General features: G+C 38.4%; 1 protein-coding gene across 1 annotated transcript in view; it reads left to right on the top strand.

The window, feature by feature from the left end:
* The window catches only part of ACTR3 (actin related protein 3), a 42433-nt gene extending 18036 nt beyond the window's left edge, over positions 1–24397 (top strand). The window contains exons 2-12 of the mRNA XM_050916031.1: positions 3790–3845; positions 11583–11707; positions 12182–12292; positions 14134–14229; positions 15165–15272; positions 16370–16513; positions 17503–17676; positions 18963–19055; positions 19919–20044; positions 22987–23070; positions 23475–24397. Of these exons, the coding sequence (XP_050771988.1) occupies positions 3790–3845; positions 11583–11707; positions 12182–12292; positions 14134–14229; positions 15165–15272; positions 16370–16513; positions 17503–17676; positions 18963–19055; positions 19919–20044; positions 22987–23070; positions 23475–23570 (1213 nt within the window). The 3' untranslated portion in view covers positions 23571–24397. The remainder of the gene's footprint in view (positions 1–3789; positions 3846–11582; positions 11708–12181; positions 12293–14133; positions 14230–15164; positions 15273–16369; positions 16514–17502; positions 17677–18962; positions 19056–19918; positions 20045–22986; positions 23071–23474) is intronic.
* Positions 24398–25845: the final 1448 nt, after the last annotated feature.

The following is a 25845-nucleotide window of genomic DNA, read 5'->3' on the forward strand; positions in this document are numbered from 1 at the left end:
TTAAAAAAAACTTAGAATCAGAGACTTGATTTACCGTTTCAGGGTTGTGTGTGTGTTTGGTAGTTAGAAGAATCTTCCTTGTACCCAGTCTTGAAATTCCGTTATGGTTTTTTCTGATACCAAGCATAAATAGGAGGCAGGTCTAGATCCCAGGAACTGAGCCTACTGGTCTAATTAGTAGACACATTTCCTCTTCTGTCTACTTATTTTAGTTGTCTGTTAGACCTCACTTCCTGATGAGACATTCTCTAGGAGTGCCTGATGTGAGAAGGCTTGTGCGGTGCAAAAAATTGCTGATACATTGCATTTGCAAATTTATTAGGTACCGGCCTTTAGATGTTCTGTAACAATCTAAAGACTTGTGCTTATGGAGTGTTATACGTTCTCCAATCCCTTTGAAATTAATAGGAACAGAAAGTACTCTACACCTGTCGGGGTCAGTCCCTGGCCTAAGGGTATGCTCTTAACTCCCATAGACCTGAATGGACATTTTGCCAAAGAGGTAAAATGGGAGCGAAAAAATGCTTTTCATGAGCAAAACCTAACCTAGGCCAAGTTCGAAATGTTGTTATACAGAGAAACAAAATATTAAAAACAATATTAAAGGAATAAATGAGAAAAAAATCCATTATGCTTCTTAATTTTTCCTGAAATGCTGCCAGGAACCTCTGACTACATTTTAAATAAGTTAATATTCATCCTCAGTTAAGGTGTTTTCTGTAGATGCTCATTTAGTTGATTTTTTTTAACCTCTTGTAATTATGAAAGCTTCCAAAAGTAATTCAAAGTGCATAATAAAATTCTGAAACCTATCATCCTTGATTTGGAAAGTTAAACATGAGCAACAAGTAGTCTTTAAGTAAAATAAGCTAGTTGTAGGGTTCAATCCTGAATGCCCCCACCCCCCAAAAGCAAAGGTAAAATAGGCCTTCTGCACAGAAGTGATTTGTAAAAACTTAAAAGAAAACCAAGTGCTGGATACTGCTGTTATACTTGTTTTGGGCATTAGCACATAAACCTACAATTTTCACATTCCTTAGAAAATACTAGCAGTTAACTTTAAAGTGTTAATCAGGTTTTCTAATCATATGTATAACTAATACTTCCTTTTTTTTTGAGTGAATATTGCTAAAAGACAGGTTTCAGAGTAGCAGCCATGTTAGCCTTTTTTTGGTTAATCTCTAAGGTGCCACAAGTACTTCTGTTCTTATTGCTAAAAAGATGACCAGCGGTAGGTTTAGCTAGCCATGGTCAGACAGGTAATGTGCAAACTTCCTTGCACTACTTTTCTAGTACTGTTCAATCAGCAACAGCTAACCTGGATTTGGACATGTTTTAAGGATAGTTTTTCTGGTCATGCCAAATGGAGTGAGGACTCTGATGCTAATAAATGGAGACTAGGAAAAGATAAATCCTCTTTTATGACCTGAATGGATCTCCAGAATTGAAAGGCCAATATAATTGTACTATTCGTACATCTTAAGAATGTTTTGTTAAACAATTCTAAGAATACAGTTTTCAGAGTGGTAGCCATGTTAGCCTGTATCAGCAAAAACAACGAGGAGTCCTTGTGGCACCTTAGAGACTAACTGATTAATTTGGGCATAAGCTTTTGTGGGCTAAAATCTACTTCATCAGGTGCATGGAGTAGGTTTTAGCCCACAAAAGCTTTTGCACAAATACATTTGTTAATCTCTAAGGTGCCACAAGGACTCATCGTTTTTGCTGATACAGGCTAACAGCGTTCAGCATGTGAAATTTGCTTCTTTGAACAGCAAAGTTATTTTTATAGGCCAAAATTGGTGTTTTGTTTTATATATTTTCTCTTTAAAGCTTAGCTTGCATGTAGTTAAATATAACTACATGAAAATAGTGTTGGGTTCCAGACTCAAAGCACTCCCTCACACCCCTCCCCCCCAACCCACAATGTATCACAGTGAATTTCAACCTATCTGGGTACTACAGCTATTTTGGATACTATTATTAAGCCTGTGCTTCTCTTGTAACAGCATTGTTTTAATTCCAGAAAATGCCAGTGGTACGACAATAGGTGCAGTCATAACCGATCCTTCACTGCTGCTGTGGACCTTTTGGAAGGGAACTGGGAAGGAGATATAAAATGATTGGGAGAGAGGAATGATAGTCCTAGTAACAGGCCTTTACTTATCATTTGTGTTACAGCTAGGTCTTATAGTGAGATTACAATTTTACAGTGAGGTTATCATTTGGTCCGATACATCAAAAGTAAGAATATTGTAATTAACTTCTTAGTGTTAGCAAATCGATTGCATGCATTTAAACCAAGATGTTTGAGTTTCATGAATTCAGTAGAGTCAGATTATATTTTAAGGCATTTTGATATCTGATATCATATCTGAAGTTCACCATATTGCAGTAATGTAAACGATGTATGGTACAGTGAATAACATTAATATCCAAAAGACACTATAGATACTGAATCTGGAAAGTATGGATGCATAGTTTTCCTCATCTATGTAAAGTAAAAAGTGTGTGTATATATAAAGTAAAAAATATTTTAAAATTTGCATATTCCATATGTGACTCTGAATATCTGTATTGTTTCCCATCATTAACTGCCTCTGGGAAACAACTTCTGCCTATTAGACACTCGAGCACTTTTGATTACAGGATCAGCATTGACTGTTGCTCAAGAATGGATCAGCAAGAGTGAGGCTTGTAGGCAAGGGGAGTGTAGTCTTTATTTCTTTTCTTTTTCTTTCTTTCTTTTTTTTTAATTTCCCTATAGCTAGGACTCCTAGGCTATGGTTTCATTAGAGAGTTTACAGCGATGCATCTGCAAGCTCTATAATGTAGCTGCTTTATGCTCCCCCATGGGTTTAATTACTCCAGTCCCCACGAATGGCGATTGCTATGTTGGCAGGAGAAGTTCTCCTGCCCACATAGTGCTGTCTGCACCGGTGCTTAGGTCTGTGTAATTTGTGTCACTCAGAGTAGCTTTTTCACCCGCTGAGCGACATAACTTATACCACATAAATGGTAGTATAGACATACCCCTAAAAAGTTGTTTTCTTACTCCATAAAAAAGATTCTTATGGAACAGGTGAATGTTGGGCAGAGAAAAGCAAATTTGGAGTGACTTGCTGTGAAAGGTTGCTCCATTCCTCAAAAGTGATAAGTATAATTTGACACTCCTAGCCTCTGTTTGCCAGAAGCTGGGAATGGGTGACAGGATGGATTACTTGATGTTTACCTGTTCTGTTCATTCCCTCTGGGGCACCTGGCATTGGCCACTGTCAGAAGACAGGATACTGGGCTAGATGGACCTTGGGTCTGACCCAGTATGGCCATTCTTATGTTTTGCTGGTTATATCTCACAAGAATAGGAGATGGGTTATCATGAATAATACCTAGCAGACCTCTAAAAAACAAACAACAAAGGAAATGTTAAAATGTAAGAAATTGTATTTTCTCTCTTAATGTTCATAGGAGGTTGGGGTTTAATATTACAAATTCCTTTCATGCACAGAATTATGCCTTTGTAAATATTTGTTATTTTCATGAAGATATTTTTCTCTGAGGTATACCAATAAGGTTAGGGTTGTGCTTTAAAAATAAGATACTTTAGAAAAACATCAGTTTCAGGCTTGATTTAATTGGTTCATCTCCATTGGAAGTCTGTGCCTTTATGACTACTCTTAAGATATGTATTTAACCAATATTTCTGTGGCATTAATCATCACATAGTATCTTAGACTCAGTATGGGTAGGAATATTAGTAGCATAACCTGTTTGCCTTTTGTTTTGCAGGTATACAAAACTGGGATATGCTGGAAATACAGAACCACAGTTCATCATTCCTTCATGTAAGCATTTGTTTACACATACACTCAAGTTCATGGTCTGTCTATTTTTAAAATTAGAAAGGTAGCCAGGAATACATGGCAAAATTACTGTGCACAGGGTTGAAAGTGGAATGTAAGCGTTTGCCCCTGGGCGTTACGTAATTTTCCTGAAGATGTAGCCTCAATTTATGCAGAATGTAAGCTTCATTTAAAAAAAAAAAAAAATCTAGCCTTTGAGGTTGAAAGGCTGGTAAAGGAGGCTGGCTTTAAAGTAATAGTAGCACAGGTACGGTTCACCTTTTCTAGTAGGCTTAGTTCTTAAGTAGTAAAAGACCATGTAAATATGTCAACATATTTAACTGAAGAAAACACTCTAATTTACAACTTTGGGGTATGTTTTCGTATCTTCAGTTCTTTTGACCTGATGTGTTTTCCCCAGACTTTTTCAGTGTTTCCATTAACAGTTTCCCAACTTAAGTTTTGCAAATGGTACTTGTAGAAGCTGATTTTTTAACTTTTTTTTTTCCCATGTAAAACTTGCATATTTATTTCATCCTCTTCATGAAAGGGTTCCTAGTGATTGGTGCCAAACTAGAATAGAATGTAGAATTCAATTAATTTCCTTTTGGAAATCCTTCTTTTAATCTTCTGGATGATTTGGTGCCAAGTAATTGATCACCTGGGCCAAGAAGCAGTAGTGCTTAAAAACTGTTGTTGCAAAGTAAATGTGGATCGTTGGCTGTTTTGCTATTTGGCAACAATACTTTGGGAAATTAAGGTTTATGCATTTAATATTTCTTATTGTTCCTCTGTTTTTACTCCAGTACTATAGAACCATTTCTTTTCTCTGTAGGTTTTTAATTTGGAACTATCCACCTTTTTTGTTGTTTTGGATCATTTTTGCCTTTTAAAAATACATTTACCTGATAATATCTCCGGTGTGCTGTCCTCAGTTTTGCTTTTCCCCTTAAACCTGTACTTTCGATGTTGCCTTGTCAGCACTGCATATTTCACCAAAAACTGGTAACTGCTAGCCCGTTACTTCACTTTAGAATTTTAATTTTAAGTGTGTTGTGGAAATTGCTATTTCTCAACAGGACGTTGAGAACAGTATTTAGGAGCTAATGTTGGAATTACAGAAAATGTTGCTGAACAAATGGCTTTAACTGAATAATCCAATTGTCGTTCTTTTTTCATTATAGTATTAAAGCTGGACTTTTCACTTCAAATATGGACATAAATCTACTTACAGTTTTTAAATATTCTAATCCATGTATTTGTACACTCCTGGATATTCAGATGTTTCTTCTATCTATTCTTCCTACATCTCTTCTTCCTTGCTAGTAATTCTAACGTGATCGTAGTGGTCTGCTTTAGAGATTAAGTATTGAAGTGGGAATTACCTAAGAGATAGGCAGGGAAATTATGTAACAGGCCATCAATAAAAGAGGATAGTGGCATATATATATGTTAAATCTTTGAGGAAATAAATGGATTTTAAATATCCATGAGTAAATTCAATTACTGGTATATAAAACACAAAGAAATTGCCGTCCTGTGGAAATAGCTGCAGTCTAAATGGGACTGCTAATGAAAGGATCATAGTCTGCAACGCTATCATTTGATGAAATAAAATATTTCCTCCTCTGTCCTTTAAGCCAAATTATATAATAATTACACTAATCGCATGAGTTTAAACTAATCCACCACCCAAAATGGGGTAAAATAGAATTGGTAATCCACATTAGATAAATTGCAGCAGTACTTGCACATAATTTCATACTGAAATAAATGAGGCTCTTTTGAAAGCTTCTATAGTTCTAGTTTCTTTCACTCCACCTTTGCTATTTTATTTTTTTTCTTTTGACTTTAAATATTGGCTGTTGCACTCTATTTGATTCTTCAGGGGGAAAAATGCTTATTATATAACCAGTTCGAGCAGCATTCCTTCCTTCTTGATCAGTTGCTTCTCTTTCTTGATCTCCCACTCTCAAAGAATTTTTCTCTCCCACTGTTCCTTTATATAGATTTCCTGCTTAATTCTGAATATGCGTCTGTAATGCACAAGGAAACTTACTAGAAAAATAAAGTAAAAGTGAAATATTGGGCCAGTTGCATTGGCCATTAAGACTGTTTGTTTTTGAACCCCATTGGAGTTCACTGGTTCATTTTCTTTCTTTGCTGTCTCCCAGCTATTTGTTAATGTCCAGCTAAGCATTCATCTTTCTTCCCTTTGATTTTTACTGTGTGATATATTTTCAAAATATCAACTAATTGATATCCCTCCAGTGCAAGCACTCCTATTTTCTTGTGTCCATATCAAAATATTTTTTGTGTGAAAGCAAATTTTAAATACTCATTCTCTTATTTTTCCAGTTGTTACACTTAAAACAAATGGCCCCATCAGTTTTTGAGCACAAAAGTCAGTCTGATACAAATGCCTCCTCTTTCTTTTAAAAGCTTTTTCAATCTTGTGCTGAACAAACCAAAGTCGTTTACTCTGATATTGCTGAAGAAGTTCCCATCTTCAAACACCATTGTAACCTGGTTCTTTCACTACCCAGATTTAATTTCCAGTTTGTATTGTCACAATGTACTGCTTTTTCTAAATTGCTTCTTTTTTTATTTTTAAATATAGCCCAAAATGTAGGCTAGTTTCACATTCAGCAATAAATATGGAGTCATCCTATTTTAGGTTAGAGCAGGGGCAGGCAAACTTTTTTTGGCCTGAGGGCCACATCGGGTTTCTGAAATTGTATGAAGGGCTGGTTAGAGGAGGCTGTGCCTCCCCAAACAGCCAGGCATGGCCCAGCCCCTGCCTCCATCCAACCCCCCCCAGTTTCTCAGCCCCAACAGCCCCCTCCCCCAGGATTCAGCCCCTCTGTCCCCTCCCCAACTGCTCCCACTGGCCCATCCAACCCCTCCACTCCTTCTTGACTGCCCCCCCCCCAGTACCTGTGCCCCATCCAACCACCCCTTCTCCCTGACTTCCCCCAGAACTCCTGCCCCGACTTCCCCCGTATCTCATCCAACCCCCCCCTCCTTCTTGACTGCCCCACCACCCCAGGACCCTTGCTTCCATTCAACCCCCCTGTTCCATTCCCTCTGACTGCCCCATAGCCAGACCCTCACCCCTGACCACCACCCCAAATTCTGTCCCCTCTCCAACCTCCCCTGCTCCCTTACCGCGCTGCCTGGAGCACCAGTGGCTGGTGGTGCTACTGCCACACTGCCCAGAGCACCAGGACGGGCAGCTGTGCGGCCCGGCTGGAGCTAGCCATGCCACTGGTCACCACAGAGCACCAGGTCAGGGTACGGCTCTGCAGCTGCAATGCCCAACAAGAGCTTGGAGCCCCGCCACCCAGAAGCTGTGGGGGAGAGGAAACAGCAGGGGAAGGGCCAGGAGCTCAGGGGCCAGGCAGGAGGGTCCCACGGATTGTAGTTTGCCCACTTTTGGGTTAGAGTAACAATAAATCACTTTAACCTGTAAAGCTCTGATTTATAGCAAGTGGTGGTGTCTGTCTCAAAACTGTTTTTAAGATGCCCCTGCTTGGCAGCAAGAGCCTTTTAAACTTAAGTATCAAAGAGCTTTATAATAGTGCTCTTAAAAATACTGCATTGGCACAACTCTTCCTTTTATGCATCGCACATGATCATCTTGCATCCTCCTATCTGAGCTGGACAAAAATTTCTTCAGAGTAAATCTGCCAAAATATATGCATTTTTCAGGGCATGGAAACAATTGTAGTTTGGGCTGGGGAGAAGAAAACACCTGGATTGATTGATTGATTATTTATTGGAAATAGCACTTTTTAAATAAAATGTTTGCTCTTGAAACAAAATTCGGAGCCTTTCATTCAGCCTGCAAAAACAATAATTATATATATACGTAATTTATTTTTATTTGGCAAGAAAACGAATAAAAATCAGTTTTGGATCTGAAACAAACTGAATATTTTAAAGATTTTTTTTCCAGTTCAGCCATGGAAGGAGAAAAGGAAAAGGAATTATTTGCTCAGTTCTACTCCTGTTGAATGCTTTTCTCCCTGTACCCCCTTACTATCTATGTGTAAGCTACTATAATTTATAAATATATAATATCATTCATATTTTTGTCTCACTCTTCTTTTCAGTCTTGGCTCTTCTATGGTTCTTGCTTTCTCTGGTGATATTTGACTTGTCGTCTTTTCACTGCTTTGAGGGGCAAAGTAGGATTCAGTAGTAAATCCTTAGGATTTTTATGATGAGCAAGTGCTCAGTTAAGATCCTCTTTTCGTTAGTAAAAGTCACTATCCCCAAGTGGTTGGATTAGGATTTTTCACATGTTGCTTCAGCATCCTTCACAGGACTAGGTATTGACCAATAACTGAACACCTTTTGACTTACATATGGAAGTTTATATGACACCTGACTTCAGGAAAGGGTTTAATTTTAAAGGTGATCTGCAGAGTTGAAAATTTACCAGACACTCACTAACCAGCAAGCTAACCCAACTAGCCAAATGAAGCTGCAAAAGATTGGAGGGGAAGGTCAGGTGCATCATACCCTTACTGGATTAGGCCAATGATCTATCTACCGAGTATCCTGTTCTTGATATTGGCCAGTACCTCACGCTTCAGTGTGCAAAGCCCCCATAATAAATAAAGAAGGTGCCTGTAAAGGCAAGTGGCTTCCCAAATTTCATTCTTGTGTCATGATAAAGGTAAATAAGAATACTTGACTTATCTTTTCAATAGTATTCATTATTTTGTATATCTCCCTCATATTCCCTCTCTCTCTCTAAAAGATAAAAAATCTAAATATTCCTATTTGTCTTTGTGGAAATATTTTTCCCCTGACTTTAATTCCTTTTTTGAATCCCTTCTTGGTCTGTTAATCTCTTTTATGATGAGGTGTCTAGAACTAAACTCAGAGTTCAAAGTGAAACATCCATTTATATAATGGCATGGTACCGAAAATATCTTTAGCCCATTCTTAATGCATTTTAGTATCTTGTCTGCTTTTTTGGAATGTGGGTGCACATTGCGCAGCTGTTTCCTTTTTTCTCCTGTCTTTCTGGCTGCTGAGTGGTTGTTAGTTGAATGTGGAGGTAAAGTGGTCCATTGCCTGTTGAGGCAAGCCTTCAACAGGTGAAATGAACAGCCAGTTTGACTGTGCTAAAATATTAACTGCTTCCTTGAGTAGTATCCCTATGGGTGCTCCGCTTCAGGTGCTCGTGCATCTCTTGAGCTCTTGATCAGAGATTTTTCAGTGTAGCAGTGTCCATTCGATCTGTGCATGCACCCTTTGGCTCCTCATGCCACGCACCAAAGCTACATAGGGGTGTGTGGGGTGAATCATCTTCAGTTCCATCTCACCTGCCTCAGCCTGAGACCAAGCCCTAGTATGTCCAACTTGAGCATGCCTTGGCTTTCTGTAATTCTAATATTTTGTACAAGAGCCCACGATCAGCTTCGGCAACTATGACGTTAGCTACTGCTTCAGTACTGATCTGTTTGGTACCGCAGGAGTTTAGATATACTAAGGACCTCTTGATAACAGATTAACCAGAGTGTCTGTTCCTCATGGGTACTGAGCGTCTCTTGGTACCAAGAGTCTGATCTCTGAACTACCATCTTCCAGTACCACAGGACTCTCCACTGAGCGTGCTCCTCTTTTGGATGAGATTGCCAGAGGATGAAGACAACTTCAATCGGTCTCCTTTATCTTTGTCCAGGCTTCTCCAATATATCCATTCAGGAACCCATTCTCTGAAAATCATGGGGAAAATTGGGCTTATTAACAATGGTGATGGAACCAACCCTGGATGCTACCTTTACTTCCTTATGCTCCCTGCCGCCCCCGGCTGCCACCTTTACTTCCTTATGCTCCCTGCCGCCCCCGGCTGCCAATTGACAATTTACCAGACCACTGGTGCCGTTTCATGGGGAGGCCAGAGATGTGCAGCTTTCTCCTCCTTAGCCAGCCCCTCGACTGGAGGAAACATTTGAGTACCAGGAGGCTAGGGGAGATAAGGAGGCCACCTCTCAAACTCCTACTTCATCCTCATCTCTGGACGAGGTGGTTGTGGTTCCGCCACCATCCAAGGCTGATGACTTTTTCAGTAATTTCATGATCACAGAAAGAATGACTGACACTTTTCAGATTCCTCTAGGCGGCATCAAGAATTCACAGCACAAACTTTTGGATATCCTGCAGTCAATAAAACCCCCAGAATAGTTACCCATCAATGATGTACTCCTGGATCCAGCTATACTGCTGTGGTAGACACCTGACATTATTCTGCCAACGTGTAAACAGGCAGGTAAAAGTATTATTTTCTTTTTGTTTTCCCACCTCCCCCACCTAATTCTCTGGTGGTGGATGTGGTAAATGAGCAGGGTAGACAGTATTTCAGTAAGTCTACCCCATATAAGGACCAGAAAAGGCTGGATATCTTTGGGCCAAGGGCCTACTCTTCAGCATCCCTGCAGTTCAGGGTTGTGATTATCCAGCAGTCATGCCCACATATAATTTAGCAAATTATAACAAGTTCACAGCTTTTATTGAGCATCTCAAGCACCACAAAAACATAGGGAGCAATTCCAGTCCATCATCTCAGAATGGCAGTTGGTGGCTGAACCATGCTTCAAACATCCTGTGATGCTTCACACACTGCTACAAGTTGCATCTCTATGGTGGTGGTGATGCACAGGGCATCTTGGTCATTTCTTGGGGTTTCGAAGAGAAGTACAGACCGCCATGGAGGACCTCCTCTTCAACAGAGCTGTTCTTGTAAACCACAGATGGGTTTTTGAACACTCTAACAAACTTGAGGGCTACTTTACAATCCCATGGCACATATGCACCTACAAATAAGAAAAGGTTTAGTAGGTCACAGACCACCCAGAGACTGCATCCTGCTGTTTTCCAGGTCCCATAGATCCACCAAACACCCTAGAAAGAGGCATAAGTTTTAAAGAGAGAGGGCTGCCCAACTGCCTTCCATGACCACCTAGCCATCTTCAAAACAGTGTTGATGGATTGGTCAAGGACTTGAATCCTCCCACACTTCTGTATTCACAGCTGTTCCTATTAGCCCACCTCCCTGCACTTTGGAGACTGCCCTGTCTACTTCCAACATGCCTAGAGGTGGATCACTACAGATAAATAGGTCAGAACGTTAGGTTATACCATACATTTTATGTCAGACCCTCCCTTCTCCATCCCTCAGAAGTCACCTCAAGTGGCGCATTCACAGGGACACTAGTTGATGAAAGTTGCTCATTCTGCACAGTAATTGTGGTTCTTTGAGATGTGTCCTCCCTATACGTGCTCCACTACCCACCCTCCTTCCCCTCTGGTTTGGACTGTTCCTTAGGGGTGTTTGGGTAGAGAAGGAACTGCGGGCAGCTTGCCCACACCCCTATATAGCATGAGAAAGCATAGGACACGTGCATGGGCCAGATGGATGCTAACAAGGTAAGTAACCACTTTTTCTGCATTGTATGCTTAGCATTGCAGCATGTTCACATTTTGTTTTCATGAACTGTGTTGTATTATTCAATCCTAATAGTGTTTCGTTATAGGTGGCCTTTCAAATGAGATTTTAAGTGTTGTAGCAGACTCATCATACCTGCACTGAAGCTAGGAATGGTAAACTCTTTCCAAGTGGCAATGTTGTAGTCTATTAATTCAGAATATAAAGCTTCATGTATCCTGAAACTTCTGTCATACTTCAATCTACAATGTCATTTGTATATTTGTTGCTTATTAAAGGTATTGCAATCAAGGAATCGGCAAAAGTTGTTGATCAAGCACAAAGAAGGGTTACGAAAGGTGTGGATGATTTAGACTTCTTTATTGGGGATGAAGCAATAGAAAAACCAACTTATGCAACAAAGGTATTTAAAGGATAGTTCTTTTCTGTGAATTTAATACTTCTAAAAAATCCACTATAAAATAAATGGTTTCTCATTGATGCTTAACTGCAAAGAACTCTGTATTTTTCCATTTTTAACATGTACTTTTTAAAAGAAAATAATATTCAAATGTGATTTAATATTCAACCAGTTTCTGGTAACTTTCAAGACATTTTGTCTTCATTTGGAAAAAGTTCATTAATTTATTTTCTTTGAAGTAACATTAGAGAGTGAAGCACAGTTGTTTACTGCCTATTTTCCAGCATAGGTGAGTGCTTATAAAGACTTCAGAATTTCAAATTAATCATTCTAGGGTAGGAAGAACTTGTAGCACAGTATTCTTACTGTGTAGTTTGCCTCCACTTTTAGTGACTTTTTTTCCTGCAGTTACAATCAATCAATCAGACTTCTTATTTTAAACTTACGAAATACATACTGATGCATCTGTTTTAACAGTGGCCTATCCGCCATGGTATAGTTGAAGACTGGGACTTGATGGAGAGGTTTATGGAGCAAGTTATCTTTAAATATCTAAGAGCAGAACCGGAAGATCATTACTTTCTTTTAGTGAGTACAAATTACTTCCTATTTATGAAAGAATATGTAAGAATTTTGTGTTTATTACACACACAACCTTTTATGTAAATAAACCTTTAAGCTGCACCACCTATGTAGGAGGTTAAAGGTCATGTGCATTGGTTGAAGCTAGGCTTGTCTGGCTGCTTCTCTGTAAGTTGCTTCTTTATTTTTTTTATGAACTTTAAAGCCAAAGGAGTGTCTGATCTACAAACTCCTGTTCTTCCTTTATTTCTATTGCCCCAAACTTTCTCTGTTGCAACAGCTCTTCATTGAAGTGAATAGTGATGTCATGGAAACTACATTTTAGGTAAGTATTTCTCCAGTGATGCAGTAGCAGTCTGTGCGCTGTATGTTAATAGCAGTTGTATTAAAACGGAACAATTACTGTATCACTTGGATGCAGTTGCTAAAGTGTCATTTTGGTTGCCATACTTTTTACAGAGCCTGTGGAAACATGGAGTGTAAAACTATTCAGTGGGATTTGTTTTGCAGCTTTGAGTAGTTCTAGACATTTTATGATTGGATTTGGGGCAAGATCTGAGCCTTTTTAATTCCTCACAACTGTTGCTCTAAGCTTTTTCTTGGCTTTTGATAATTGAATGTGCTACACAATTTAGCTACAATTAACTTGTCAAGTTGCCCACAACTTCAGTCTTTTTTACAAGACTTTTTTTTTTTTTTTTTAAATACACATACATTAGTTAAAAACATAGGACTGGAATGAACTTTCTGGATCATTAAGATCAGTTCAGTGCTGTCACAGGCAACCTTGTTGTTTAATCCTATTCATGAATTCATCAAGCTCCATCTTAAACCTAGCTAAGCAATTGTTCCCACTCCTCCTTTTGGGAGGCAGTTCCAGAATCTCATTCCTCTGATGGTTAGAAACTCTTCTAATTTCCAGCCTAAATTTATTCATGACCAGTTTATAACTTTTCTTTAAGATTTCCCTACTATTATATATAAAAAAAGTAAATGCAGAAAATGGCTCTAGTATCACAACCATAGTTTGTTCCATGAATATAGTGTGTGTATCTCCATCCACTAACAAACCACATTGAATCTCGTTGAAATTGGTGCAACTTCAATGAGGGTTGCAGGTTGAAGTCCATATTTCTCCTTTACTGGAACTGTAGCATATGCCTACACGGAAGCAACTGATAGCAACAAATGTTTTTCTTTAAATATTCCTCACTCCTAGAACATTCAGAATGCATACTTTCAAAGAACAAACACAGTTTATGATAGTAGCACATCCTATGTATTCTGTCCCAGTCTCCCTTTTTAATATAATTTATTCAGATCATAACAGCCTATCTTCTGATATTGCTTTAAGAAGAAAATAGATCATCATAATCATGTTCAGTTAGGTGAATGGCTGAGTTAAAAATGGGCTCTTTGTAATTGGGGCTATCAAAATACTTGGAATATACAAAAGTCCTTTTTTTGGATGATAGTGCTATATTTGTCAACGGATACAATGTTGCAGTGAAATAACTGCCCATGATAAGAGGATACCAATATATCTTGGTAAATTGCGGCAGGAATTGAGTTTCACATCACTTTGTGTTTCTGCATTATGACACACACTTTGATATCCCAATAGTGCAGTTTGCATTAGATAGCTAGCCTTCATGGGAATTGACAGGTTTACTAAATTAAACAGGTTGCTGATTGCTTTTTAAAGCACAGTATGAATTCCTGCTATTTGTACCCTGGTTAAATTATTAAGATCACAACCTGAAAACTTTTCTTGGTGTGTTTTTAAAATCTGAATAAATGCAAGTATCGGCTTTGAATTGATTTTAAAAATCACTTCTGTCACACAGACTGAACCTCCACTAAATACTCCGGAAAATAGGGAATATACTGCTGAGATAATGTTTGAGTCCTTCAACGTTCCAGGACTGTATATTGCTGTTCAGGTGAGAATGCAACTGTGAAGTGGAGGGAAGGAAGGATGATTTTTCTCAACTTTAATTTAAATAATCTTTAAACCCAATGAGAGAATTGAGCATAATTCTACTGGTTTGAAGATGTTTTGGAGATTGGTATTTGAGTCAGAGGTTTTCTTTGGATGACTGGCTCAAATCCAGCGTAGTGGTCAAAAATACTTACTCCAGCTAGCAGCCAAATGATATTATGTAAAATTAACTGTTGGTTTCAACTCAGTTCATGAAGGACAGGTTTCCCATGAGAAAACACACCATAAGTGCACTACACCAAGAACAGGATAGGCCATGAACAGTGGAACCATGCCAGCTTACAACAGCAGCGGATCTGAATATCTAAGAAGTCTGTGAAAGATGGTAGTTGTTACAGAACAGTGGTTTTCAATGTGAGGTCCGCGGAACACCTCCATTTGAGATTTTTTTTTAGGGGTCCACAAATGAAAAAAGGTTGAAAACCACTGATCTACCCTTTATTTTATAAGTGTATTTGCCTGTAAAAGGAAACTAACTAAATGCCAAACTCTAATAATTCTAGTGCTTTTGTTTAGAATGCAATACATCTTCAATTCCCTTTTTAGTACATGGTAATTTGTGCTACAGTACTGTCAAAATCAGATGTACTTGTTACAGAGTCATATTTTTTCTCATTTTTATACTGAATTTAACTTTTCTCTGACAAATTTTATAAGTTTCATTCTTTGATTCTATATAAGGGAAACATTAAAAGTATTCAAACATTGAGTGCTTAGGTTATTTTGATTCAATTGTGCTTAAATAGACTTTGCTCACTTTGTCTTTTTTTGTACCTTCATTCAAAGAGTATAAAACATCAGCTGTAGAGGAATCTCAGTATAGGCTTTATGCATCAATGTAAAACTAAAGGTTCAAATTCTGCTCTCTTTTGCAAGGCTGTCCTTGCCTTAGCTGCATCTTGGACATCGAGACAGGTTGGAGAACGGACATTGACTGGCACAGTTATAGACAGTGGAGATGGTGTTACTCATGTTATTCCTGTGGTAAGTATACTTCAAAATATCAAAGCCGCACATTGTAACCTTGCTGAAGAGAACACTGATATGGGAGATGGCTTTTGTTGCAGTTAAAACGTGTAAGTAGAGGAAAAGGAATTGATAGATGAAAATGTAATCTCCACAATGAGACAGACATACATGTGAATATTCATTTTTATCATTCTTAGTTAAAAATACATGTTTTAAATGGTGGGTTTGCTACTTACAAAATGTTTTAGCTCATTAAAATTTCAGAAATGATGCAGAACTTGGAATAGTTAAGACATTTCAAATCTTAAATACTGTAAAGAGTAGTGCATATTCTGTAGAAACAGTATATCAGATAATAGAATCATTAAGTCTTCTGCTTTAAGCTTCCTTTTTGAAGGTTGGTAAATCTAATCTCCTGTTAAAACATATGCAATTTACAAATTAATCCTCATGAACACAAATATTCCATCACTTATGTTAGAATTAAACACTTGCCCCTCCTTTCCTTCTCTGACAAGTGGGGATAGGGAGGATGGAATGAAAAATTATAAAAATGGTGGACCAATGTGATGTGCTAGATGTCATTTTGATCACTTTGCTGGACTGTTTGTCTCCTCCCGACCTTCAAAACTCTCTACTCTTTTGCCTGTGTAGACTGTAAACTCTTGCATACTTATGCCTACAACTCTTGAGTGCTGTTGAACAGTAATGGGTGAGGGCATACCTCCCATCACTCAGTGGCACTCACTCTATCTGGCTTAAGGAGGAAATACAGAGAGTAAGAAGTTGTTACTTTAAGTGCTGACAGAATGGATGTGTCTGGTCTCTGTTGCCTGTAAGAGTGGTAACCAAATGCAGGGCCTCAGAAATGGAGAATAAAGAGCTATGAATAATGGGAATGTCCTCTGGGCTCCATCAAAGGGACAAGATTATGAGATGGATTGTGTGTATAAGTGTAACTCTGATAAATCTGAATTGTAGTAGTGAAGGACCCAATCCTGTAAGGATATGAATAAGTATTTTCAGAATTGCACTCTATATGCTTTAATAAATAACTGTAAAGCTGATGGAAGGCATTTCTTTCTCCTTCTCCAAATTAATGTTACTTGCAGGCTGAAGGCTATGTGATTGGCAGCTGTATCAAACATATTCCAATTGCAGGACGAGATATAACATACTTCATTCAGCAACTGCTGAGAGAGCGAGAAGTAGGAATTCCTCCTGAGCAATCCTTGGAAACTGCTAAAGCAGTGAAGGTAAAATGAAAATTCATGAATGGCAAAGTTATACTACAATATAAATTTATTTTTAAAAATCCTGTTAAAAATAACTCCCTTCTTAAAGATCTTTCTAAATAATAATATAAGTATTGATATTTAAATACCTAAAATATAACATATTAGTATACCAATGTCAGTCTAGAACCATCTTTTCCCCTGAGATGTAACTATTGTAATTCTTAACTGGAAACTTTCCTGGTGCTATCTGTAAAATGAAAAGCTATAATGACTTATCTTTTTTTAATTCACACAATGCACAGTCAACCTGTGGAACTTGTTGCCAGGGGATGTTGTGAAGACCAACACTATAACTGGGTTCAAAAAAGAATTATTTAATTTCTTGGAGGATAGGTCCATCAATGGCTATTAGCCAAGATGGTCAGGGATGCAACCCTGTGCTCTGACTGCCCCAAAGCTTCTGAAGATGGGACTGGATGACAGGGAATGGATCACTCAGTGATTTCCCCCTGACGTATCTAGCATTGACCAGTGTCGGAAGACAGGATACTAATCCAGAATGGCCATTCTTATGTCCTTATGATTTCTTCTGCATAGGTAGCTATCTTTTTCCCTCAGTACAAATCTGTTGTAACTGATCCACTGAAGGATGTTCAGCTATTAAGTACATTATACATTTAGTACTCATTTTTCATTAGTGTCGAAATTTGAGGAAAAATGGAATCAAAACCAACTTAGCCCATCAAAGCATGCTGCTTGCTCCCAGTGATGCATAGTAATGATTAAAATTATTTAATTGTATATAGTGTCACTTGAACCATTTTTTTTGTACTCTACTGTGTAGCTACTTACCAGCTTCCAACTTTTTCCAAGAGCCTGAACCATTTTTAAAAAGGAGCCTTATTTGTCCTATATTTGGGCTCAAACAGCTCCATATTGTAAGTACATACTATTTTTTTCTACTTTGTTGGGGGAGATTTCTACAAATGTGTATATTTAATTTTCAGGAACGCTTTAGTTATGTCTGCCCTGATTTAGTAAAAGAATTTAACAAGTATGACATAGATGGTACAAAATGGATTAAACAATATACCGGAATCAATGCAATTTCAAAGAGAGAATTCACCATTGATGTTGGCTATGAGAGATTCCTGGGGCCAGAGATCTTCTTTCATCCTGAGGTAAGTTGGTGTGAATTATAGTAGTCGTCAGATTTTTTTCAATTCAAGCTGTAGAACAGCAGTTTAAAATTGGTATGCTAAAATCTAAATATATTTGAAAGATGTGAAAACTTGCCTATCTCAGTTTACCTTTTAAAGTAGATAATTGCTGTTTTAAAAAGCGAGTGAGCTTTCCTTCTTGATATTGGGTAACCTTTCAGTATACAAATTATAGCACTTGAGCAGTCAAACACAGTATAATCCTAGAACGTTTTAAATAATTGGATTGCTAATATGGGTTATCGTTCCTCTTCTTTTTGCTAAGCATTTATCTTTTAAAATTAAATTTCTTCTTACCCATTGTGCATGGTTCTGTCTAGTCATTTAAAATACCAATTTTCATTTCATTAAAAATTTTCCCTCCCACTTCCAATTCTGTGCCACTAGCCCTGTTTTCAGGGTCATTTTAGAAAAAGCAGATAGGAATAACTCTACCTATTTCTTCCTCAGTCCCTTCTCTCTCTTTATTCTGTTGTCATGGCCACTTCCTCATTCTGAGTTAAACTGTATGCTTCAGTACTGAGCATCTGAGAAGGTTGGGAGGTCTTTGAACTGTTGCAAAAGAATCGTTAAAGTTACAAAAGCAGTACAAGAGAACAATTGGCAAAATGGGGAAAAAAACCTAATCGCTTCTTTCTTTCCTTTTTAACCTTTTACTAAATGGCCATTAAAATAAATACTCAGGTTTCTGTTTCTCATATTAGTTAACAGTTGCACATGTAGTGCAAGAAGATGGCTTGCTTCATTTATTCCTCTCCCCCCCTTCTGTTTGGTATAAATGGTGCAGCATTTGACTTGACTGTTTTCCATTTGTGAAGGTGCAGGAGAAGGGGAAGGGGGGAAACCACTCAGAATATCCTTCCTGTTACTCCTGCATGTACTAACACTGCTTTTTCAATTAAATAAGTGTCTGGGATTAATCTTGAGTGTTCCTGTTTTTCTTTCTATTGCATGTTGCTCTCAAGTACTCTGACTCCCTATTACTAATGAGCTTTCTTCTCTTTCAAGTTTGAGTTCTTTCTTTTCTCATTTTCCTGGGGTCCCCTGAGTAACCTGAATACACATAGTAGGTCAGGAAAAGGGGGTTTGCGTCTAAAAACCAGAAGATAATTACTGCTGTTTCAAATTGCACTTTGATTCTTGTTCTTCGAATTAAACAGCAAGATTTTTAAAGTATATTTTAAAATTATGGTGTTAGCTACTTAATTACAGCTGTTTTTAATATTCAATTTGACTTCTGATTTTAGTTTGCTAATCCTGACTTCACACAACCCATTTCAGAAGTAGTAGATGAAGTTATTCAGAATTGTCCTATTGATGTTAGACGTCCTCTGTATAAGGTCAGTAAGAGTGAAGTTATTTTAAAATAGTTTTGTTTCAGTGGGGTCCAAACATGTATGTCCGTTACTAGATATAGATGTCATCTTTTTATACTGAAATAGTTTTTGATTAAAAGCAAACTCCACTGTCATTGGGTCTAACATAGAGAAGACCACTCAAAGTGAAGACATTTTCGCCAACAGCTTAACTTTAACCAAATTGCAGTTTGAACATTTTAATCTATTTTAATGTTTCAGGACTGTAATACTGTTTAAAAAGAGCAGGAGAAAAAGGGTTAAAAATGGAAAAAAAGATTAGGGAAAGAAAAGGTGATTGTAGGGATCAAAGGGATTTTAAAACTTTTTTTTTTTAAACAATTTACCTTTCTTCAGAGTAACAGCCCAATTTGTGTGTGGTATTTTTTATCTAGCATTTTAAAATTTGAATGATTTAAAATATTCTGTGCAGTAACGTAAAAAGCCATGTCAAATTGGTGACCATAGGCTGAATATCCATGTCCAGGGCTGAATAAATACTGAGGAGCTAATTTTTAGAATGACTAGTAATTCTGGATGCCTCAATTTTGGGTGCCTACATTGACACCCTAAAGAGATCAGATATTCAGAAATGCTAAGTATCCAACTTTAAAAAATCAATCAATCCCTGGTAACCTCTCTCCAATAGAGTACCCAAAAACGGAGGCACCTGAAATCACTAATCAGTCAAATATTTAAGTCCGAGTCCTTGTGAACAGGAAGCACGCTTAATATAATTATAATAATCAGCATCTGTCTTCACTCTTATGTACAAGACTAATAACTAACTTTTGATAGTCTTAATTACTTGATGACCTATTTCTAATGTATATGCATATTCATTATAGAATATTGTCCTATCTGGAGGTTCGACCATGTTCAGGGACTTTGGTCGCCGTTTACAACGAGATTTGAAAAGAACTGTTGATGCCCGGCTGAAACTCAGTGAGGAACTGAGTGGTGGCAGACTGAAGGTTTGTTTCCTTAGCCAATACATTAAACTAATGTTCATGAGTCATTAACATCTCTTTATTATGCTTTTTTTTTAACTGAAAACTCTAGGTCTTAAGTAACAAATTACTGCAGTGACACTCTCTTCCATTTGTGTTTTCATTTTGAACTAAAGTTGATTCTTCTTTTATATAAAGATCTTCTAGATTATTTTAACAGGATTAATGTACTGTAACGGACTCCTGAGAATAGTCTCCACACAATACTTCCCTTGCTTCACAGCTGGGCTGCCTATCCCTTGCAGCAGTTATGAGCTGTAGAAATCTCAGTGTATGTCTCCACTGCAATTAGACACCCGCAGCTGGCTGGTGCCAGCTGACTTGGGCTCCTGGGGCTCAGTCTCGGAGGGGCTGTTTTAATTGCAGAGTAGATGTTAGGACTTGGGCTGCAGACCAAGCTCTGGGACCCTCCCACCTCGCAGGGTCCTACAGCCCAGGCTCCAGCCTGAGCCCAAAGATGTATGCTGCAATTAACAGTCCCTTAGCCCAAGTCAGCTGACATGGGTCAGTAGCAGGTTTTTAATTGAAATGTAGACACACCTTCCCTCTTCCATAGGGGATAGGCCTTACTCCTGTTATGGGGAGAGGGCACTCCACGCTACTGATGAGATGCTGACCTTGACTTTTTTGTAAACCAAAAAAACAAAAAAATGTCTGGGGAAAATGTGAGGTAAAATGAATGTCTATTCTTTGTGGGTTTTTTTCAAAATTGGGCCCTAAATCTAACTTCAGTGCAGCGTTTGTTGGATACGTCTTATACTTTTTTTGGGTTACTCTAGCTATATTACGTCCTTACAAACACTAAGCATCTCTTAGACATTCTAATAATGTTTTCAGTATTGGTGTAGCTGTGTTGGGTCCAGGATATTAGAGAGACAAGGTATGTAAGGTAGTATCTTTTATTGGACCAACTTCAGTTGGTGAAGGAGACAAGCTTTTGAACTTACATTGAGCTCTTCTTCAGGACCCATTCCTGAAATTTTAAAATTACATGTGTGTACACACATTCCCCTGATTGAAAATAACCTAATTGAGTTTTCGCTAAGACTAGCTGACAGAACTACTTGAATCAGTCAGCTGCTTTCTGTTTCTGACATTGCATGTCTGAGTCATCTGTAGTGATCTTCATATATCTCTGGGGAGCCAGGGAGGTAGACTAAGGGCATGTCTACATTTGCCCTCAGAGCAGTTGATCCAGCGGTGGTCGATATTATCTCATCTAGTGAAGACGTGATAAATTGAGCACTCTCCCATCGACTCTGGTACTTCACTGGAGCGAGAAGCATAGGTGGAGTCGACGGGAGAGCGCCAGCAGTCGACTTACTGCAGCAAAGACACTGCAGTAAGTAGCTCTAAGTACACTGACTTCAGCTACACTATTTTTGTAGCTGAAGTTGCGTAACTTAGACTGCCTTAGCTCGCCCTCCCCCTCACCAGTGTAGACCAGGCCTAAGTAGCAAAGGGCATGAAGGACATAAGCAATGAGAGCCATGGGGACATGACTGAAGGGTTTGTAAAGACGGGAGTTAGCAAGTGTGGTAATCTGAGGAAATAAGGTGGGTCTGTGCAAGAGAGGGAGGGAGACATGGGTGGCTGGTGACTTGGCTATTGAGGGAGGCTAGTCCCCAACCCCTCCCCTTGTGCCCAAGGCCTTGGCCCCCCTTATGCTCCCTCCTTCCCCCCAGGAGCCCAGAGCACCCCTGGTGTGGCCCCAGCACCAGCCGCCCTGACTTCCTGCAGGAGGCAGGCCAGCCAGGCAGAGCACTGTAGACTGGGAACTGCAGGAGGGGGCCTGGCCTGGAGGTGGAGTGTGGGTGGGGCCACACTAGGCTATTTAGGAAGGCACAGCCTACCCTTGCCTACGATACCTACCGCCCATGGAGGGAGAGAGATATTGGAGGGAGGTGGTGTGATTCCAGGAGTGTTTCAAGCGATGATTACATAATTGCAGAGACACTTAGCTTTTCCAGCACTGCTGCCTTGACTCTGACACACCATCAGCACTGGTGGAGCCACACATCCCGTGCCAAAGCCCTGCTACAGCTAGGGCTTCCCCATGGCACTGTTGCTTTAATATCCTAGTGCATCCTTTCAATTGTGGATGCTCAGCACAGAGATATTGGACTCCATCCTAGACCAGCTCCTAGGCCCTTTGTTCTCCCCAACAGTAAATCAATTATTGAAAAAGCAAAACACGTCAGACTTCCTTATTGCGTCATTTTAAATAACACTATTAGTAGTTGCAAACAATAACTTTTCAAAATGATTAAACTTACCTGCAGTGATTGCTTGAAACACTCACAGAACCACAGCACCTTGCTTCCCTCCAATAAATCTCTCCCCCTCACTCACACACCTTATTTCCTCAGCTTACCTACCACACTTGCTAAATTTCAATCAACTTCATGCACTCACACCCAGCACACACTCAGATATACCCATCATTGTCAAACTACATCGTACACACTATTTCCTGCAACACCAATACTCCAGATAGTGAGGAAACATCCGTTTCTAACCACTCAGAAGTTTGGCATTACAATTTGTGTGTTTTGTGTGAAAAGATGCTTCTTTGTGGGTGATCTAATTTAGAAAAGGAAAAGCTGTGACTGTAGATTATGAAGTGATGACACACCTCAGCTAGGAATTTCCTGGTTTTTATTATGATTTTTTAGGTGGAATCACCACATAAAATTTAAATTAACTTTTAAAATAGTTTTTATTTGGGGGAATAATAGGTGTGTGATAGTTGTGTAAACATAGCATAGTGCACATATACATGCTATATTTAAGAAACGATTTAATTATGAGCACTAAACTTAGATCTGTAAAGAAAAACGTACACTCTATTTAGTATCATTAGTAATGGCAAGTTTTAATTGTATTCATTTTGTTTTCCTTTGTAGCCCAAACCTATTGATGTACAAGTCATTACGCATCATATGCAAAGATATGCAGTTTGGTTTGGAGGATCAATGCTGGCTTCCACAGTAAGTTGGTTCTAAAACTTAACGTGGTTCAGTCATTCTAGGTACACTTATGAATCCTATTTTATCCTTGATGCACATTCATAACACCTACTGATGTATTTGGGGCAGCAAATATAAACCCCTTTGAGTCTAATGAAGACTTTAAAGATTTAAAGGAGCAAATGACAACCAAGTGTCATGAAATGTATTTGTTTATAATAGTTACATTATTCTAAATGAGCATTCAATACTGTATTTGGCTTTATGGCAAAATGTGATGTCTGTTGTACGGGTTTGTTTAGCAGTAATTCAAAACCAAGTATAGAGTTTCCAAATTCAGTATACCTTTCTTTTCCCAGTTGTTGAGATTTCCATATAGTTGAAATGCAAGCAGAGCATCTGACGTTTTGTTTCCTCTTTTCCAGCCTGAGTTCTATCAAGTATGCCACACCAAAAAAGATTACGAAGAGATTGGTCCTAGCATCTGTCGTCACAACCCAGTGTTTGGAGTCATGTCTTAAAACTGACCCGAGAGGGGTCAGGGCTAGGGAATGGGGGAAGAGGAGGGTCTTTCTGATTACTTGTTTGTCTGGATGGCGGGTATTAAGATAACAAACATGACTTGACAATAAGAAAAAGACCAAACACAATTAAACAGGAATATTTTAATAAGTGTCTCAATATGCGGATATAGTGGAAAGCCAAAATAATTAAGTGTTTTTCTTTAGATTGAATATTTGAACCTGTGTGTAACAAAACAAAGAAGTGGGTTTTAGTTCTTTCTGTGCCCTGATATTTTGTATATTGATGAATTATCCAAGATTTGATGGGATTTGACGGTGTGTAGATAGATAATCAGCTCTCTAATGCTTCAATTGTACTCTTACATGTGTACAATGCAAGAACTTGTTTATATTTCATACTTTTTTATACTTTGAGGATAAATATCAATTAAAGAAAAACTGTAATATTTGAGGAAAAAATACCAGTGACCAACTTAATGGTAAATTAAAAAATATATATATATTGGGCACATGAAGTTTACTCATGTGACTCTAGTTATTGCAAATTATGACCAATCTGAATCCTCGGTTCCAACTTTGGAAGTGCTTTTGGAACAAAGAAGCTAGTATCTTGGGTTAACCGATGCCTGCTAGTGCTTTCTGATTACTCGGTGCATTTTCATTCTATTTCTTGCTTAAAAAAACAAAAGTAAAGACAAGACTGTTGGACCAGTATTGCAGTTCCGTAGTGTCATTTCTAATTAAAAAACAAATAATCCCGTTATCGAAAGTGGTGTATTTTAAAGCCTAACACCATTCCAATAAAGGCACAACATTTCTTTTTATATTTGTGTGAGGCTTTGTTGATCACATTGCATGAAATCTTCATACACATCTCAGCTAGTCTGCAAGATAGAGATCACTATGTGCATTGTTCAAACTAAAATGAAATTTTTAGAACTGAAATTTGTGGCGTCATCTAAATTAATCAGTCTATACATCTCAGTATTTGGTCTTTCTTCATCTCCATAGGTTATTGCTACATTTTTTTTCTTTTCATTTCAGAGACAGCATTGCCCTTTTTCAGTTTTCATAGCTTATGTGCAAACGTAAAATGAAGCTCAAGTTTTTATAGTTTCTAGAAGGAAGTTGAGTGTATTTAATGTGATCTGCAATTTCTGTTAATGTTTGAACACAGAAAATACAGGGAAATCTTTCTGAAGAATGTGTAGCAGGAGGATTTTCTGCTGGACTCACAAATTTAGTTAAACCAGTTTATACAGAAGACCACAAGAGGGAGATCTTTTTACTTGATTTTTTTTTCTCCACTGAAATGAAAAATGGAGACAGTCGAAATCAAGGGTAGAGGAAAGAGATGAACATTTGGATGTGATATTTCAGTCACTTGGAAGAGAAGAGAAAGCATGACAAATGAGAGCTTTCCAGAAAATGAGGATAAATATGGAAAGGCATTTTTACAACTATTACTAAGACATTTCATGTGCAGCAGCTAAATATAAACAGAATCTGGAAGCAAAATAAGAAACTGTTAAACAGTCATGATATAAAATTGTCTTAATATCTTTTGAATAAAATGCTAGGTACAATTCCTGTTCTCTCCTGACAACTGCTATAATTTTTATGTGCTTTGGTCATTGGTTAATGATATTAGTGCAAAAACATTCCACTTGGCTTCCAAGGTTTACTTAGAGGCCTGAGCGTAGTACTTGGAGATGGAAGCTTGAGTTCTATTCCAAGCTCTTACATTAACTCAGTGTTTGTCCTTGGAAAATTCACTTAACTTCTCTGTTTGCCAATCTATAAAATTATGGATTATATACATCTCATGTATATTGTAAGGATTAATGTTCTACCGCACTTTGAGGAAGTAAACTGCCATATGAGTAGGCCCTACCAAAGTCATTGGCATGAAAAATGTGTCATGGACCATGAAATCTGGTCTGTCCCCATGAAATGTGGTTCTTTTATGTGCTTTTACCCTATATTATAAAGATTTCATGAGGGGAGACCAGCATTTCTCAAACTGGGGGTCTTGACCAAAAAGAGTTGCGGGGGGTGTGACAGTGTTGCTATTCTTACTTCCGCGCTGCCTTCAGAGCTTGGCGGCTGGAGAGCAGTGGCTGTTGGCCAGGCACCCACAGCTCAGAAGGCAGCACCCTGCCAGCAGCAGTGCAGAAGTGGCAGTACCATACCACGCCACCCTTATGTATTCATTGCTGCTGGTGACGGCTCTGCCTTCAGAGCTGGGCTCCCGGCCAGCAGCTGCTGCTTT

The sequence above is a fragment of the Gopherus flavomarginatus genome, chromosome 10 (assembly GCF_025201925.1).
Source record: "Gopherus flavomarginatus isolate rGopFla2 chromosome 10, rGopFla2.mat.asm, whole genome shotgun sequence".
Classification (NCBI taxonomy): domain Eukaryota; kingdom Metazoa; phylum Chordata; order Testudines; family Testudinidae; genus Gopherus; species Gopherus flavomarginatus.